This window comes from Aphelocoma coerulescens, chromosome 17 (assembly GCF_041296385.1).
Source record: "Aphelocoma coerulescens isolate FSJ_1873_10779 chromosome 17, UR_Acoe_1.0, whole genome shotgun sequence".
Classification (NCBI taxonomy): domain Eukaryota; kingdom Metazoa; phylum Chordata; class Aves; order Passeriformes; family Corvidae; genus Aphelocoma; species Aphelocoma coerulescens.
The window spans coordinates 1,282,909-1,299,628 of NC_091030.1; the positions used below are offsets into that span (position 1 = coordinate 1,282,909).

At 52.3% G+C, this 16,720-nt stretch overlaps 2 protein-coding genes and 1 non-coding gene across 3 annotated transcripts; all 3 read left to right on the forward strand.

Moving 5' to 3' along the window:
- Positions 1-147: 147 nt before the first annotated feature.
- RPL12 (ribosomal protein L12) lies at positions 148-3,077 on the forward strand. Its single transcript, XM_069031501.1, has 7 exons — positions 148-280; positions 365-438; positions 791-889; positions 1,566-1,647; positions 2,263-2,349; positions 2,780-2,892; positions 2,982-3,077. Exons 1-7 carry the CDS (start codon positions 244-246, stop codon positions 2,985-2,987), a joined length of 498 nt encoding a protein of 165 aa, XP_068887602.1. The 5' UTR covers positions 148-243; the 3' UTR covers positions 2,988-3,077.
- LOC138119905 (small nucleolar RNA SNORA65) lies at positions 1,280-1,407 on the forward strand. The gene has a single exon (XR_011155658.1). It is a non-coding gene; the product is annotated as a small nucleolar RNA SNORA65 (small nucleolar RNA).
- A 1,947-nt stretch (positions 3,078-5,024) lies between the features above and the next one.
- ZMYND19 (zinc finger MYND-type containing 19) lies at positions 5,025-16,030 on the forward strand. The gene is made up of 6 exons (XM_069031938.1): positions 5,025-5,145; positions 5,463-5,522; positions 6,724-6,830; positions 11,843-11,983; positions 12,941-13,121; positions 14,466-16,030. Exons 1-6 carry the CDS (start codon positions 5,095-5,097, stop codon positions 14,607-14,609), a joined length of 684 nt encoding a protein of 227 aa, XP_068888039.1. The 5' UTR covers positions 5,025-5,094; the 3' UTR covers positions 14,610-16,030.
- The last annotated feature ends 690 nt before the right edge of the window (positions 16,031-16,720 follow it).

Genomic DNA, 16,720 nt, shown 5'->3' on the forward strand with positions numbered 1-16,720 from the left:
AGATAGATAGATAGATAGATAGATAGAAAGATAGATCTCCAGAGATCCCGCCACAGCCCCCTCTCTGCCTCTCGCGAGATCTCGGCCGTTATTTATACTTGCCTGTCTTCTCGCGAGATCTCGGCGCTATATCTCGGGCCCACGCCGCCCTCTCCGCCTTTTCCGCCGTCCCGGAAGGCCTCGCTTTCCGCACCGGCCTCCATCCGCCTCCATCCGCCTCCATCCCCGCCATCCGCCGCCGCGATGCCCCCCAAGTTCGACCCCAACGAGATCAAAGTCGGTACGTACCGGGCAGCGGGTGCGGGAGGCGGGCGGGGCCGCGCGGGGCCCGGCGAGCTCGGCTGACGCGGCGCTGTCCCCGCAGTTTACCTGCGCTGCACCGGCGGCGAGGTCGGAGCCACGTCCGCGCTGGCCCCCAAGATCGGACCCCTGGGGTTGGTACGTACCGGGGACGGGGTTTTGGGGGAGCGAGGGCAGGGAGGTGGGAGGTCGGGGGCGAGCGTGGCCTGGGAGGGGAGGGATGAAACATGTCCCGAGCGGAGTGGGAAGCGTGTCCTGCTGAGGGGAATGAGTCAATCCCGGGGGAAATTCAGCGTGTCCTGGGGGGGAGGAGGGATAAAATGCGTTCCGAAGGTGGTGGGAAGCGTGCCCTGGGGAGCACCGGGGCGGTGCTGCTCCATCCTGGAGTAAAGGTGTTCAGCAGTAGCACACACGGAGAAGAAGCCGGGGCAGCGCTGGGGCTCTCGGCTTTAACCCGAGCCCTTGGTGACCTCCACGTGTTGCCCCTCAGTCCCCCAAGAAGGTGGGCGATGACATCGCCAAGGCCACGGGCGACTGGAAGGGGCTGCGGATCACGGTGAAGCTGACGATCCAGAACAGGCAAGCGCAGGTACCGCACGCCGCAGGGCCCGGCCGGTGCTGCAGGCGTGGAGCCCACCCGAGCTCCGCCTGCTCCAGCCACCGGCCGGGATCCCGGCAGGGTCCACTCAGCCCTTCATCCTTCCGAGGTGGATAAAATGAGTGCCACACAGGGGGTGTGTGGGGGTCTTCTGAGAAGACCTTAAAACGTGGGTGGGGGGATGTGTTTGGAGCCTGGGGCTTTGCCAGGCTGGAGGATCCTGAGAAATGATCCTCATGTACCACAATTCAACTTCCATCCTGTTGTAGAGGAATTGTTTTTTCTACAGAACATCCAACCAGCAAAAAAAAAAAAAACAAACCTGTTACTTAAAGCAGCACAGAAATAAATAAATTGAAATCTTGCCAGTTCCTGTAGCCACCTGCCACCGTACCTGTTCTGATGCCCGTGGCTGGTACATTCCAGTGGTGAGCTGAGAGGAAGCCCCAGGCAGGAAGCAGTCCTCTCCTGCATGTGGGGAGGCCTGTGCCGAAAACCTGGGAACAGATTCCTACAGCACTAAAAAAAAACCTGGAGCATGAGGGAATTAACCAAACCCACACTGCTCTGGCAGTTACCTTTGCTGAGAAAATTGACTGCTTGATTATGTTTGTTAGCAATAGAATTCCATGTAGAATAGGGGGGAAATTAATCTCTTTCCGTTTAGATAGAGGTTGTTCCTTCTGCCTCTGCTCTGATTATCAAAGCTCTGAAGGAGCCACCTCGTGACAGGAAGAAGCAGAAGAACAGTAAGTGTTCCCCTGGCTCTGGTTCTGAATGTTTTGGGGCTAAAAGAGGGGAAATACCAGTAGCTTCCCCTGGGATTATTCAGCATAAACTGGCAAATGGGGGACACGAGGCTGGTTTTGGGCATCCCCATTCCTGCAGTGCCAGGGTGCCAACAGATGGCACATCAGTGTTTTAGGAGATTACGGAATTATGGACTGGTTTGGGCTGGAAGGGACCTTAAAGCTCATCAATTCCACCCCTGCCATGAGCAGGGACACCTCCCACTGTCCCAGGCTGCTCCAAGCCCCAATGTCCAGCCTGGCCTTGGGCACTGCCAGGGATCCAGGGGCAGCCACAGCTGCTCTGGGCAAAGTTGGGGTAGAACAGGCAGCTGTAGCTGTGCTGTAGCACAGGGCCTGGCACTGCCAGAGGGGAGCTGGCAGAATTCCAGCTTAGAAAGAGGAGTTGGGGATAATTCGGTGCCGCAGTCCGGGAGCGGCAGCACTGACAGCAGCCCTGCTGGAGCTGCAAACTCCCAGCTCTCCACGTGGTCCGAGTGCTGGGAATGGTGCTCCCAGAGGAAACCAGGAGCTGGCAGTGCCCAGGTGGCCTTAGTGCTGCTGTTCCCTTCGCAGTTAAGCACAGCGGCAGCGTCACCTTCGACGAGATCGTGAACATTGCGCGGCAGATGCGGCACCGCTCCCTGGCCCGGGAGCTCTCAGGTGAGTCCTGGCGATGGGATTCAGGGAATGCTCCTTCCACCTGCTGCAGATCCCAGGAGGGAGGGCTCACAGCTGAGTTGGGAACAGGCAGCCTCAACACCTGGGGAGGGGAGAGGCACAGGGAGCGCTCCCCAGTGTGTTCCTGGGGGAATCCAGGGTGTGAGATCTGGGCAAGTGATTTGATGTTCCCTGGTGAGCTCTGAGGCTCCAGTCTGCAAAACCCCAGAGGGAAGAGGGACAGCTGAGAGCTGTGAGGAGTTCTCTGTGTCAGAATCCAGACTGGTTTGGGTTGGAAGGGACCTTAAAGCTCATTCATTTCCACCCCTTGCCGTGGGCAGGGACACCTTCCATTAGCCCAGGTTGCTCCAGGTAAGTTCCTCGGATGTTTTCCCGTGGTAAAGCACTGACCAGCTGCATCTCCCTGCTGCAGGGACCATCAAGGAGATCCTTGGCACTGCCCAGTCCGTGGGCTGCAGCATTGATGGGAGACACCCCCACGACATCATCGATGACATCAACAGTGGTGCCATCGAGTGCCCGGCTGTAAGTGCCCAGCTCTAAAATGAAATTGCTGTATCACGTTTAATTACTGAAAGACTCCACTAATGAGCTGTGTCTGCTTCTTCCTACAGAGCTAAGACTGCAGAAAAGGAAGTTGCCACTTAAAGGCTCCTTCAGTTTTTTGTAGCACTTTAAATACTTTAATAAAAGACCCAGTTGTCTGCAAACACTGGTGCTGGTTTGATTTGTCCCTGTCCCATGCTGTGAATTTTTCTTTAGGAGAATGGTGTCCATGCCCATTCTGGATGGATTGGGGCAGGGATGGAAGTGTGGCTGTTAAAAAACGTGCTGAGGAACGAGCAGAAAGTTTAACATTGCTTATTCAAGATGAGATCCGTTTGTGTCCTTTGCTCCCTGATGGAATGTGGGTCAGTGCCCTGGTGGCTTGAGGGCCACAGAGCCTGAAGTGGGGCTGTAGTGACAGAGGGAAAGGCATGATCAAAAAAACCCGTTTTTATCAAATGCATGAGCCCTGGCAGACACCAACTGTCCAGGACATCCCACTGTGTCCCTGTCAGTGTGGAGGGGAGCTGGACCCTCCTCGCTCCTCCAGCAAAACTGAGCAAAACCCGACCTGGGTATTCCCAGACATGGGAATCCCACGAGCTCAGGGATCTGTCTGTCCCTCCCTGGTGTGGCTGTGCTTTGGGCAGCTCTTGGGGGGCAGCAGTGGGGTTTTCCTCCACTTGGCAGTGCTGGAAACAATTGGAAAAATGATTCCTTTTGCTTAAGGGGTGTTCTATGGAAAGGATCCCTAACCTTTCCCATGCTGCCCGAGGGCAGGGGCTCTGGTAGAAGCAAAGCAGTGCTTGGAAGGAGGGTTTGCCCTGCCAAAAATTCATTTTTTCCAAATTGGGCTCCTTTAAAAGGAGGCAGAGGGTTCCAAAGGTAATAACCCACATTAACATCACCCATCTTGCTGATCATTTATTGTTTAATTTAATACCTTTATTAATGAAGACATCAAGTGCAACCTCAGCAGGCATGCAGGTGACATCAAGCTGAGGGTGCAGTCCCACATCTGAGGGATGTGATGGCATCCAGAGGGACCTGGACAAGCTTGAGAAGTGGCCCATGGGAACCTTGTGAGGTTTAACCATGCCAAGTGCTGGAGCTGCACCTGGGTCGGGGCCAACTCCTGGGATCAATCCAGGCTGGGGATGAGCAGATGGAGCAGCTGTGGGAGAAGGATCCCACAAATCTTTAGGGTTTTTGGAGGGAAGGAAGATGCAGAGAATCCACTGGGCTGAAATCTGAACCAAAAAATTGCTGTGACACCCTCACAGGTGCTGAAGTAACCCCCAGGGCTGGCAGTAACTGCTCTCCTGGGGAGTCCCTTGCAGTGACCCCACAACAGCTCTGTGGTCCCTCTGTCGTGTCCCAGCTGGGCCTGGCTGCCGTCCCCACGCAGGGCACGGCCAGTTTGGGCTCCACAGCCCCTTCCGGGGGCCACCTCACCACCCCCAGGCAAAGCCCAGCACCGCTCTCGGGCACAGCGAGAGATTGTTGGGTGCCTTGGGCAGGGCCGGCACTTGGACGCCATGATCCCTGTGGATTTCTGCACCTCTGGACACTCTGATCCCGGCCCGGTCCGGCCGGGGCGCGGCTCCCCCCGCACGGCCCGTTGGGGCTGCCCGGCCCCGCCTGCGGGACGTCCCGGCCCCCGGAGCGCCCGAACGGCGGCGCATCCACGCGGCGGGGCCGGGCCGCCATGTGCCGCCGGCAGCGAGCCCGGGGTTCGCCGGCCCTGGGGGTGTCCCTGGCCCTTTCCCAGGGTCCCCGGGGGTGTCCTCGGCCCCGTCCCCGTCGTCCCCGTCCGGCCCCCGGGGGGGCGCGGTCCCTTTAAGCGCGGCCACGCCCCCGCTGCCGCCGGCACGAAGCTTCCCGCGAACGTGACGTCACCGCCCGCGCCTCCCGCGCCCGCGCCCGCGGCCCCGTCCCACGTGATCCGAGCCGCGGCGCGCCGCGCGCCCATTGGCCGCGGCCGCGGCTTTCGCGGGGTGACGTCACGGAGGCGCGGATCGCCATTGGTCCGCCGGGCGAGGGTGGGCGGTGGCGCGGGCCGCCATTGGCCGAGGGGCGGCGGGGGGGCGGTGGCGCGGCGGCCCCGCCCCCCGGGTGTGCGCGAGGCGGCGGCGCGTGGCAGCGGCGCGGGGCGAGCGGCGGCCCCGGCCCGGCCCCGCCATGACCGACTTCAAGCTGGGCATCGTCCGGCTCGGGCGGGTGGCCGGCAAGGTGGGCGCGGGGCGCCGGCGGGCCGGGCCGGGCTCGGCCGCGCCGGGCGGGGCGGGGGGCGGCGGGGCCGGGGCGAGGGGTCCGGCTGGGCGGGGGGCAGCGGACGGGCGGGCCGGCCGGTGCTGCCGGGCGGGGAGGGAAGTGCTGTGCCGGGCCGTGCTGTGCCTTACCGAGCCGCTCTGGGGCCGTGCCGGGGCCTTACAGAGCCGTGCCGTGCAGTCCCGGGCCTTGCCGAACCGTGCCGTGCAGTCCCGGAGCCGTGCCGCAGCCGTGCCGGGCCGTGCGGTCGCGCTGACGGGGCTCTCTCTGTGTTCCAGACCAAGTACACGCTGATCGACGAGCAGGACATCCCGCTGGTGGAGAGCTACTCCTTCGAGGTGAGGGCCCCGCTGCCCGCGCTCCCCTCGCGTTATTTGACCGGGTTTTGTGCCTCCCCTCCCCGCCCGGGGCTGCCCCGGCCCCGCCGCCGCTCCCCGCGCCCTCCCGGGCCCGGCGGTGCTCGGGCTCCCGCTGGAGCTTCGGCTTTTCGCTTTGCTTGTGCTCTGCTCCAATCAAACCGCTCGTGGAAGTGCTGTGCCTGCAGCTCCCCTGATTGGGGGAAAAAGAACCAGTTTTAAGTTACTGAAGTCCCAACGTGGAGGCTTCCAAGCAGGAAAAGTTCTGCGTTTTCCGTTTTTTTTTTTTAAATTAGATGAACACTGGTTTAAAACATGTATTTACTAATTTATTATGCAGTTTTTAGTTTTCATACTATATGTATGCTTTTGGAGAACTGGTAATTTGTCCTCCTGTGGTTTGGCAAACATTAAAAATGTTCACTCTGCACTTACTCTTGGATAAAAAAAACCCTGCATTATTGTAAGTGATTATGGGACCAAAAAAATGTGTCCTTTACTCTTAACATCCACTGGAAGAGGGTAAGTGGGTTCCAGCAAGGCTTTGAAAGTGAAAGAAAATTATTACAAAATATTCAACAAATCAGGCTCTTTTGGAGGAGGGGCCATCACTTGTTACATTCTTGCTGTGCAGTGGATGTTTTGGGGCTGTTCTTAGGAATTTTAGGAGTTGTGGCAGTGCTGCTGCCAGAACACTCCCTGTTTGTCCACGCCTCCCCTCTGGCAGCCACCAGTGTCCCTGTCACTGGTGGCAGTAGCACACTGTGACTGTCCCAAATGGATCAAGTTCTTGCTGCCCTCTGTGAGCTTTGGCACCAACACAACCTTGTGGAGTGCAGGGAAAAGGCCAGGCCCTCACTCCCGGGAGCACCCCAGTGAGGTGGGTGTAGGGGCAGTGCTTAAAGCAAAGCCCTGCTGGCTGCACAGGGACAGAATGTGGATCCTGACGTGAATCCCAGCCCCAGAGCTGGATTCCTGCTGTTCCTTCTGCAGGCAGCTCCTCCCTGCCCTTTCCCAGCCGGGCTCGTTGGGTCCCCTTGGGGGTTTGAGACAGCTCAGATGGCACCGAGCTCAAGTGACCCACAGGGACGAGTGTGAAATGTTGGGTCCACCCCCATCCCAGTGGAGCAGGGGCTCTGCTGCCCTGTGTGGGGTGATCTCACAGCCTTTCCCTTCCCTCTAGGCTCGGATGGAGGTGGATGCTGATGGGAATGGTGCTAAAATCTTCGCTTACGCGTTCGACAAGAACCGGGGCCGGGGCTCAGGCCGCCTCCTGCACGAGCTGCTCTGGTGGGTACTGGAGGGAGAGAAAAGCTAAGGGTTCACCCAGTTTGCTGCCACCAACTCGTGTGGGGTGATTGCTCTGCCTGTAGTAACTTAAGTCCCCTCAGGAGAGTTGGAAACCCAGCACAGGGTGCCCACAGGGCTTTGGTGTGCAGAGTCCTCACACGGCACAGCCTGTGAAACATTCCAGGCAGGGAAAGCAGTGAGAGGTGAGTGTGGTTCATGGAGACCCTGCTTACACCTGAGAAATGCTGCTCACACTTCAGCTGGGGGGAAAAACAGGGGACCTGCACCATTTAATAGGTGAAGACAAGGTGAAGGTTTGTTGTGGGGTTTTTTGTCCACTGACAATTGGCAGAGCACTGGATAGAGGGAGCTTCTGATAACTTTGAGGTGTTTTTTATGGCTTTCTGCAAAACTGCCTGAAGTGATGCTGATGGTTCGTCATATCAGCTGCTGCATCTTATTTTCCATACTGTACAAATCCTTGAAATCTTTCATAGGATTAACATTAAGAATCAGGGGCCGATTTCCTCATGTGTGAGAGCAGCTCACCCTCTGAGCTGATCTATTGCTCTTTCTAGATGTTGATGGGTTTATAGAAAAGGTGGGATCTGCTGAAGAAACCTTAGTTCTTTTAAAATCCTTTTTGGAAAAAGTAAGCATATTTTCTATTCAGTTCCATATCCTTGGAAGTCACAGTGCCCGGGATGCCCTTTATCATTCCAGGTTACCTTTTATTCCCCAGAACCAGGCTCTGCACAAGAGGAAGGAGACAGGAAGACTATCAGACCATTATTATTATTTCCAATCTGCTTATTAAATATGGATTTTAACCTGCATCTGTTAATGTTTAATCTTATTGCACATAGAACTTTTGTTGAAGTTATGAAATTGGCTGCAGCATGTGGAGCAAATCACTGACAGCTGCTGCTAACTGTGAACCTCAGACAGTCATAATTATTATCTGTAAGTAGCATTAAAGAGCACCTTAAAATGATTCAGGTCAGTTGTTGAAGGCTGTGCAAATGATGACAGCCCAGCTATTTGTTTATGGCACAGCCCAGCCATTGCCTCTTCTGGCTTGTTGTACTCAAATTAGGAAGTAATTTGAGCGTATTCAGTTAGGAAATTCAAATTGTGTCACTCGAGCATGGGCTGGGGTGAAAAATAAGAGATTTGTGTGTAATGGGGATTTTGGAGAGGCACAGAGGGGGGTATCAGCTGCCAGGCAAGCAGAGCTGCAGTTCTGGAGTTGCAAAGGCAGATTTTTGGACTAGAAAATGTAAAATATCTCTGCTGTTGCTGTGAAATCCTTTTAGTCCTGAGGGTGTTTGTGTTGCTGATCTTCAGTTGCAGCCCAAGCACTGCAGGTCCATGGCTGAGCCTCTGGTGACTTTGGCTGCAGGGGCTGTGCAGCTTCTGCCCCAGCTAAACAGAGCAGTTTGGGGGCTGCCCTGAGCACAAACCAGAACTGGAGAGTAGTGGCAGGTCCTTCCTTGGGTGAGGAGGGGCTGTGTTGGGGGTTTGGAGCCTGTGAGAGTCAGGAGAGCTGGGCAGAGCCAGGCAGTGATTGCACTTCCCAGTACCAGCCTCACTCCTGGGATGGATGAAAACCAAGGAACGTGGATTGCTGCAGGTGTAGGTGTGCAATTCAGTTGTTCTCTGCACATGGATCCCCAAAAACATGAAAACCCAGCCCAGCTGTGTGCCTCTGGTTTAAGATACAGTGAGTGGCATGTAATAGATACAAGTAAAACAGATCTTTGAATTCTTTTTTCTTTATAAGTTAAGCAGGTCGTTTTGTTCATGTCAGGAGGCCCTTGGGATAGAAAGCCTGGAGCTGCAACAGTGACAGGACCTTCTCCCAGAGCCCTCCTGCTGCCCTGTGCAGAGGGAACTGTGGGATCAAAAGGCAACCAAGAGCTGGAAATTCCCCACATAAGCTGCAAAAATTCTTACAGGAGGAACTTCCTGATGGTTCTTCAGCCTCTCTGGTGCTTGCTGTGATTTCCACATGGAGTTTTGGCTCCCTCAGAGCAGGTTTGGATGTCTCTGCAGAAGTCTCATCTCCTCAGCCCGTTCCCTGTGGAGCAATCCCAGCTCTCTGTGTTCTGCTGGGTGCAGAGATGTTCCCTGGGGAACAGCAGCAGCAGGGGATTAGTCATAAGTATCACCAACTGCATGTTCAAAAAGACATCCAAGACCTCATTTCTGGGGGTTTTTAGGGTTTTTTTTAGAGCACTTACCATCTTGCTGCCTGTAACAGGCTCAGTTCTGGTTCCTGGTGCCTGGAATTGCTGTGTCTGCACTTGTATTCCAGTCCTGAGTTCTGAGCTGCTGAAATACCAAAAGAGCAGAATCCAGATAATTCCCTGAAAATCCTGCTGGAAGGGTTTTGCCTGGCATCTTGCAGGAGCTCAGGAGTGCAGGGAGAGGCAGAAGCTCCAGCCCTGCAGGAGTTTTGGCTGCATTACTGATGTTTCTCTGCTCCTTCTCCAAGGGATAAGGCAGGTTCTCCACAGCCTGTCCTTGCTGCCCAATTTGGATGAACTGGGGAGGTCCATGGTTCAGACTGAGGCCTGGGGAGGGGAGTGGGAGGTGCTCATGCATTCAAAGCTTCCTTTGTGATGTGTGCAGAGAAGGGACCACGCTGAATTTGGCATTACCAGTTCTGACACCTCAGTGCAGCGGTGTTCAACACTGCTCACCAGCAAGGCCCAACTTCCATCTTTACTTAGGCTTTTGTCACTTGAGGTCACAGAGAAGCTGCCAGTGATGTAGATCAATGGGGTTTCATACAGGGGGGAAAGATTGGCATAGTGTGGGAGGGGATTTGGTCAGAATTTGCTTTTTGGGGTGGTGGGTGCAGATCTGGGCTGTGGAGGAGCAGGGGTGAGTATGTGCCACTCTGCTGTGACTTCCCAGTGTCGGGAGCAATCTCTCATAATCCTCCCTCTTTCCCCAACTCTAGCAGTTTCTAAACTCTCATCCAATCAAATTTTAAAATATTTCTTAACTTAGTCTTGGAATCCCCTTCCTTTCCCCCCCTGCTCAGTTTTTCTTGCTCTGAACCTCTGTCTCCTCCTCCCAGATTCCTTGCTCCTATCTGTCCCATCTCTCCAGTTGGCACTTTGTCCTAGGCTCATTCTAAGAACCTTCTCTCCTTCTCTGTCTCCATATGTGAGTGCTGTGCACCTTCAGCAGTTCACCAGTTCCTGGGTTCCCACTTGGAGCCCTCAGGATTCCTGATTCCCTTTGCCAGACCCTCTGCTGGCCTTCAACAACTCAAAAGTAGCTTTTCCTGTAATGGCTTCCCAGTGCCAGAGGGCAGGGCTGGATGGGATATTGGGAAATCCTTCCCTGGGAGGGTGGGCAGGCCCTGGCACAGGGTGCCCAGAGCAGCTGGGGCTGCCCCTGGATCCCTGGCAGTGCCCAAGGCCAGGCTGGACATTGGGGCTTGGAGCAGCCTGGGACAGTGGGAGGTGTCCCTGCCCATGGCAGGGGATGAGCTGAATGTTAAAGTCCCTTCCAGCCCAAATCAAGCTGGGATTCCAGGATTCCTCCTTTAGGGCACTTCAGCAGACTCCTTGCCATAGTTTGTTTGCTTTTATGTGTGTAGTTTGGTTTCTTCTTCCCCAAAAGAAGGATTTTATTTGTTTTACCTTCAAAGGGAAGAACTTTTCCCTGTTCCATGGAGGCCCAGCAGACTCCCTGGTAGGAGGCTCCAGGCTCTGTTCTCGTGCAGGGTGTCCTTGCAGCTCCTTGTGGGAGCTGGAGCACAGTCTGTGTGTAGCTGCTGCTTGTAGCCTCCCCAAGGGGATTCTGCTCATTAAATTCTAGGAAGTTTTGGGGCAAGAGTTTTTCTTACCCCCAAGGTATATAACTTATCCATATCTGGATGGATTTTGAGCAGGAAAACAAAATCCTCCATTTTTCATTGTAGATCCCAGTGAAATGAGTTTTCTGTTCTGCTGGGTAATGCTGAGCTTTGTAAAGGATAAAAAAAAGTGGGAATTTTTTAACTCAGGCAAGTATCTCTTGAAAATTAAATGAACTGTTTGAGCTGAAATGTTCAGTAAAGGCTGAGCAGGACTCAGTGTCCAGGCTGGGTTTGGGTGAAGCTGTGGGAAGCTGCTGGAAGATCTCCAGGGAGGAGGTGCTGGGTTACCTCAGTGAGTGCTGTCAGCTCTGCTTGGCCCCTGTGCTCCTGTGCTGGGAAGTTCCTCATGGCAGAACAAACACAGGGGCACAGCCTTCTGTCCAAGCCTTGCATTTCAGCTGGGATGGGGATTCCTGCAAGAAGTGGTACAGAAACTTGTCCAGACATGAGGGTATTCGACAGAGAACTTGATGAAACAGAGAAAGGAGGGGTGAAAAGAAGGGGGAGGGGGAATTGGAAACTCTTAGAAGGCAGTAGGGAAGATCCCCCCTTCAGCCATCCTGGCTTAGTCCTGCTCTGGGTTTTGGGCAAGGTGTCTCTTGGTCAGTTGTGGAGTCATTTCAGACTTTCAGTGTGTTACACACAATTAGAGTCTAAAAAGCGTTTGCATACTCGGTGAAACCTCTGTCCTGTGGCTGCTCAGGGAGGCTCCTTCACAAGCTCTGTGGCTCCACACCAGTGCCAAACTTGCACAAATGTGTCTGATAGAATTTCCTATGAAAATAATAAGCCAGCATTGGCACCTTTCAAGGAACACTAATTCCAAGGATCTCTAGCAGTAACTGCAGGAATAGACTCTGGAACTAAGCAGTATGCTTAAAATTACTCTATACTCTGAACTCTATACCCTTTTCATTCAACTAATTTATAATTGAAATCACCTGCTGGAAAAAGGCACTTTCTCCTGGGACTTGCCCTGTCTGAAGTAGCCACTGGAGTCTGCCATTGGGCAGCCCAGTGCCCAATCCCAATCCCAGCAGGTCCCAATCACATTGCCTCTGGAATTGGTGTGATCCTTTGTTTTTTAGCTGTTCTTGGTCATCACTGACCTTCAGGTTGGTTTTGTCTCCTGCAGGGAGAGGCACCGGGGAGGGATTGCTCCTGGCTTTCAGGTGGTGCACCTGAACTCGGTGACCGTGGACAACCGCCTGGACAATCTGCGCCTCGTCCCGTGGGGGTGGAAGCCCAAGGCTGAGGAAATCTCTAGCAAACAAAGGTATGGCAGCACCTGGCAAGGGGGAATGAAGATCTCTTCAAATGTTGTCTCCTTCCTTTAGTGAGTTTTGCCTTGCCAGAGCCTTTTTGATTTGACCTTGGACGCTTTATGCATCACTCTGTCCTGGCATCCTCACCTGGGGCACAGTCTGTGCTCACCATCCCTGCTGTGCAGGGACCATCTCACCCTCGGGGCTGTGCTGAGGTCCTGCTGTGCCAGGAGGAGCAGGAAGCCTCTGTGCCCTCCCAGCTGAGCAGAGGCTCAGGGAAAGCTGCACATCTCGCTGCCTTCTGCCTCTCAGGCACCGAAATTCCAGTGTGACCTGCAGGAACAGGGAACTGCAAAATGCTCGTGATGGAAGTTGTGGGTTGGGGTTGGATTCACTCAGTGTCAGTCTGGGCTCAGCTTCCAGCACCTCTCACCAGCAGCTTGTGGGAGCTTCCCACGGGCTGGGTTTCACTGATGCTACTCAGCACATCAAACTCTTTGTGCCAGGATGGATCTGGATAATCAGGGATGTTACACAGTGGGAGATCCCAGACTTCACATCACACTCTTCTCCTGAAACACCTGCAGCACCTTTAAGATCGGGATGTTGGGAGCTGCTTAAACTGATTTTGAGAAGTTGTAGTGAATTACAAATGCTCTGTGTGATTTTGGGGGTTCAAGAGCAAGGAACAGACTTCAAGCCAGAAATAAATTTTGACTTGGTGTGAATAATTTTGCACAGAAATAGTTTTGCTTGATAGAAATGTTTCTTGATTGATACTTTTAAACTTCTGAGTTTTGCACTTGGGCTAAAATAACCCTAAAAATACCCAATATATGAGCAGTATGTGCAGTGTGAGGCTAAATACAATGTTAACCTTATTTATTAATAAATTTGGAGTCAGTTTCTCTGTATGATTATTATGAATTGGTGTACCAAATTGGTACTTGTTTTTTTTTTTTTTCCAGGGAACAAAGTCTGTACTGGCTGGCAATCCAGCAGCTTCCTACAGACCCCATAGAAGAGCAGTTTCCTGTCCTGAATGTAACCAGATATTACAACGCTAACGGGGATGTTGTGGAGGAGGAAGAGAACTCCTGCACTTACTATGAATGTCACTACCCTCCCTGCACAATGATTGAAAAACAGGTGGGCTCAGAGAGCTGGGAGTGAGCATGGAGTGCCTTGGGCTAATGGTGTGTCCAGGGATTTATTTGTTATTTAAAATGCAGAGCTTTATGTGAGCCATTCAGTGGCTAAAACCAATAATTTTCTTCCACTCAGGTTTTCTTTGGCCTGAACCTCCAGACCCTGTGGTAATTTTCAGCTGGAGGGAACGTGGGTTTGATTGGAGCAGTGGATGTTACTGGGCTGCTGGGAGGAGGGTGATTTCTGCAGAGTGCACAAAAAGCCAGGTGGAAGCTTTCCTCCAGGGAGCAGAGCTGGGATGAGTGAGCAGCTGTGTGAGGCAGCAGGAAGCATTGTAAGAGGGTTTGGGCAGTCATGGAATCAAAAAATAACCTGGTTACCATTTCCTGAGCAGAAGGTGAATTGGAGTGGCCTTCATTCAGGGCAGAGCTGGGAGGAAAGGTTCTGCTGGAGGAAGATAAAGCAACATCAGGAGGGAGAGAATGAGCTGTGCAAGGGCTGTGCCTCTGTCACACAGATGCCTTATCTATAAAGGGCTTTTCTTGTGAGAGCAGATGCTGAGCGGGCTAAACCCGTTGTGTTCCACTTCCTGCTTTGGGGAAGGGAATGTTTGCAAAAATCATCTTAAATGCCCTGTATTTGAAGCAGAGGGAGCTCTGCCTTTAATTTGGGCCTGTGCCCAAAAGCTCCCTGGATAACAGTAACTTTGGCAGTGGCTGAGCTTGTGCAGCCTTCCTGATACTTTCTGAATTTCAGGTGTTTGTAGTTGAAAACAGAACTTAAGTTGACAAAATGGCAGCACTGTGACAACAAATGTGCAATGCTCCAATATTTTGTCTATTAAGCTCATTTTATAAGAGCAACTGTAAAACCACAGAAATTGCTTCAAACCCCTTTGATTCTCTGATACTCATGGTGGATCTTGTGTTTCATAGAATCCCAGAATCCCAGCCTGGTTTGGGTTGGAAGGGACCTTAAAATTCCTCTCATTCCACAGGCAGGGACACCTTCCACTATCCCAGGTTGCTCCAAGCCCTGTCCAGCCTGGCCTTGGACACTTCCAGTGATCCAGGGGCAGCCACAGCTGCTCTGGGCACCCTGTGCCAGAGCCTCACAGAGAACAGTTTCTTCCCAATATCCCATCTATCCCTGCCCTCCTTCAGCTTAAGGCTGTTTATCCTTGTCCTGTCACCTGTGTGTGAAAGGCGTGCAAGACCCGACCATGGAGCTCCTTGGGAATGCTGTTGGGTTCTCTTGGGAATGCTGTTGGGGTGCCCCTCGGGAGCGATGCTGAGGTTCTCCTGGGCCCTGAGCAGCCCCTCTAATGCCATCTTTTGTCCCCAGTTACGTGAATTCAACATCTGTGGCCGCTGCCAGGTGGCGCGGTACTGCGGCTCGCAGTGCCAGCAGAAGGACTGGCCTGCTCACAAGAAACACTGTCGGGAGAAGAAAAGGACCTTCCAGCAGGAGCTCGGACCAGAACGATGACCGGGTGGCAGAGGCCTCTCAGCAGCAGGATTCCTTCCCAAAGGCATTGGACTCTTGCTTTTGCACAGTATGACAGACTGCTTATCGAAGCCAGAGGCACTGAAGAAAAACCCTGTGATGCTTGAGCAGAACGGCTGACTGGACTAAGCCAGCTCTGACTGGTGCTGTGGAAAGGGATCGGGTCTGCCCTTCCAGTATTATATTCTCAAGCAAAAAGACTACTGTGGAGGCTCCAGGCAGGAAGCTTCTCATTATTTATATGTTAATACGTTTGTAAACTCATGTACAGTTTTTGTTAGGAATTCTTGATAGCACTCATTAACTGTAATGTTCAGATGAGAACATGTTGTTGGCCTAAAAGTTTAAAAAAAGCAAAACAAAACAAAACAAAAAAAAAAAAGAAAAAAAGTCATGTAGCAAAAGCTTTTCCTCCCATGTGGCAGAAGTGTCTGTGGCAGTGCCAAGGCCGGCGGGGCAGGCTCCGGCATCAGCACTAACTCTGGAGAACTCTGCATGGAAGCTCTATTTAAAAGAAAATACAAACAAAAAAAAGAGCAAACAAAGTAAAGGTTGGAATGAATCCATGTCTGCTCTCTGGCTTTTTCCCCTTCCCTTCCAGCTGCCTTCAGAGCTCAGTCACCCCTGGGTGCTGGAAGTGCCTGCAGGGTAGGAGCAGTGCCCCAGGAGCTGGCATGGGCTGTAGGGACCCTCTGGGATCTGTGTCCAGGCACTGCAGCCAGGGCTGCCTTGGAGGGGCTGCTGGAGATGGGCCTTAGAGCAGCCAGGATTTTTAGGAAGCTGGCTCAGCTTTCTGTTCCAAAGCCCTTGTACAGAAGGCAGTGGTAGGGGAGCTCAGGTAGCAGCTGTGTGTGGATGTGGTTGCCCTCGTGGCTTCCCCGTAGCATAGCAAACACTCCAGTCATGTGCAGAGATGTTTAAATATCTAATACTGGGTAATTTGAATTATTTATTCACTTTTTTTAAGAGTTGTCATTAATTCAAGAATGACTTTTTGGCTTTTTTTTATGTAGTAACGAGTAAAAGTAGAATGGGAGGAAGATTTCCCTTGCAGAGCACATGCCTATTTTTCTTTTCATGAATAACCATTTTCTTTTTCATTTTTGCCTTAGAAGTGTAAGGAACATCAGTTGAGTTTCCTGAAGAACTAAATGGATAATTTAGTGCCAGGTGTTAGTCTTGCTTCACAGTAGAAGAATGTGAGCTGCTGAGTGCTTAATGCAGAGCCTTTCTTGGAGTGCTTTGTGAAAATTTTTTTGTAAAAGCCGTTTAGAATTTTGATTTTTCAATCAGGATTCACTTTGCCACTTCATGTTGCAATGTTGGTCTTGCTTGTATTCAATTTGTTAGAAAATTGATCTGCTGTGGACTTCCAATATTATATTCTGTTTCTAATATCTGCACAGGAAGTTCTGAATTATTAATATTTGGGTGGGTTTTCATCCTTTAAGCACCTTGGGAAATAGCAAAGAACTTCTGAAACTTCCTGCTGGAAGTTCACTTGAAGGCACTTGGTCAAGTTGCCACTCTTAAACCATGGTTGTACTGTAATTTTTCTGTTCAGGCAGCCCAAAATGCTCTTCGGTGTGAAAAAACCAAGAGGGATCTAAGCACATTTTCCTGTAATGGGTAATCCTTTTTTTTAAAGGAAACATTTAATTCTTTCCTTGAAATGAACTGCACATTTTTTGATTAATATAAAATGGGACATAAGGAATATTTTTTTATTATTACTTGGGGTAATCCATTGAACAGGGCAGAAGTATTGACTTTTTTTTCCTTGTCTGTTTAAAAGGCTGCAATTTGTCCTGCTAATTTTCCATTTTATTACCAGGAATCATGTTCATCAAAACAAAGTGCAGTCTTAGAGCCCTTAAACACTTGAGCAGCACCGAGCAGGGAGGAGTTGGTGCTGATGTTTGTAATGCTGCTGCAGTGAGGACAAGGACAGGCTGCAGACCAAGGCCTGGTGGGGCAATGGGGAAATTCCCCTGAGGGAATGAGGGAAAGGTGGGACAGAGCCAGGATGGAAGGTGCTTGGAGAAATCCTGATGCCAGGGAATGTGGGAGGGAAAGGGCTGGGAGGATGGGGT